Source organism: Geospiza fortis, unplaced genomic scaffold, assembly GCF_000277835.1.
Source record: "Geospiza fortis unplaced genomic scaffold, GeoFor_1.0 scaffold23, whole genome shotgun sequence".
NCBI lineage: Eukaryota > Metazoa > Chordata > Aves > Passeriformes > Thraupidae > Geospiza > Geospiza fortis.
Window position 1 is genome coordinate 11282543 of NW_005054303.1, and position 1388 is coordinate 11283930.

Consider the following 1388-nt stretch of genomic DNA (forward strand, 5'->3'; position numbering starts at 1 on the left):
CACGTCCCCGACCTGCGACAGCCCGGCTGAGGGGTGACAAGGGGAGTTTTCCCCACCCCGGGATCCTGGGCAGGAAATAAAGGGGGAACTCTGCTCCCTCCCCTTGCCGGGGCGCCTGCTTGTGTCACTAGTGTTGGGATAACATTGCTCATTTAGAGCCATGATTTTGTTCCGTAACGTATATTTAAATATATATATATATATATCTTCGCGTTGTATTTCTATTATATATTTATATATATATAATAGAAACAAGAACAATATCCCAAGGAATGTTCCTGGATGGCTCCAGTGGAGGAACAGGGCACGGCGGCTGTGGCAGGGCCCGCAGAGGGCATGGCTGGCTCTTCTCAGGATGGACATATCTCAAACCACTATTTATATGTCCGGGTAAAACTTTGGAGGGGGTCTGTCTCCGCTCAGCCCCTGAACATGGCCCTTCTGCCGCCAGCTCCAGCCGGTGGCTCCAGGCGTCCCTTCTCCTGCTCCCCGTGTCCCGCTCCCCAACAGGGCAGCCATGAGGGAACCCAGGACGGGGATTCTCCCCTATTAAATGGAAGTAATTAAAAAGCCTTAATATTTTCCCGCTGCTCCTGCTTTATCTCGCTGCATTTCCCGGGGAGAAATCTCCCGGGATCGTTTCCCCCATCCGCTGCCGGCAGTCTCGCACCGCCTCCCCGCAGGCTCCGGCCCCGGCGGGCGGGGGCGAAGCCTCGCTAAGGGGAGCCTGTGCCCCGACGGGACGGGCAGCACCTTACCTGTTCTTAGCGGCTGCTGCCCTGTCCCTTTGCCTGCGGTTTTTGAACCAGTTGCCCACTTGCGTGGGGGTAAGTCCCGTGGCCTGAGCCAGTTCCCGCTTTTTGCTGGGGTTGGGGTAAGGGTCCTGCAGGTACCACTCCCGCAGCAAATGCCTCGTCCGCTCCTTGAAGCAATGTGTCTTCTGCTCGCCGTCCCAGATGGTGCGCGGCAGCGGGAACTTCTTCCTCACGCGGTACTTGTCCACCGGCCCCAGGGGTCGGCCCCGCAGCTTCTCCGCCTCCTGGTAGTGCGCTTCCAGCCAGAGGGCTTGCAGTTTGGCGTGGGACTCCTTGGTGAACTTGTGGTTCTCCAGGATGTGGTAGAGCTCCCGGTAGTTCCCCGTGTGGAAGGCCACGATAGCCCGGGCTCTCAGCACCGACTCGTTCTTGTTAAGCGCCTCGCAGGCCGCGGGGGCCACGGGCAGGGACCAGAGGAAGCGCCCCAAGCGCTCGATGTCCCCGCTCTCCTCCAGGGTCTCGCATACCCCGGCCACCTGCTGCGGGCTGAAATTGAGGATGGGCAGCTGGAACATGGAGGCGGCGCCGGGCTCCGCTCCGCGCTCCGCGCACCCCCGGCGATGCCCGCCGCCA

General features: G+C 60.2%; 1 protein-coding gene across 1 annotated transcript; it reads right to left on the bottom strand.

The window, feature by feature from the left end:
- Window positions 1-730: 730 nt before the first annotated feature.
- LOC102041332 (homeobox protein SIX6) lies at window positions 731-1366 on the bottom strand. Its single transcript, XM_031066282.1, has one exon. The coding sequence runs from the start codon at window positions 1328-1330 to the stop codon at window positions 755-757; it is 576 nt and encodes a 191-aa protein (XP_030922142.1). The 5' UTR covers window positions 1331-1366; the 3' UTR covers window positions 731-754.
- Between the last annotated feature and the right edge of the window lie 22 nt (window positions 1367-1388).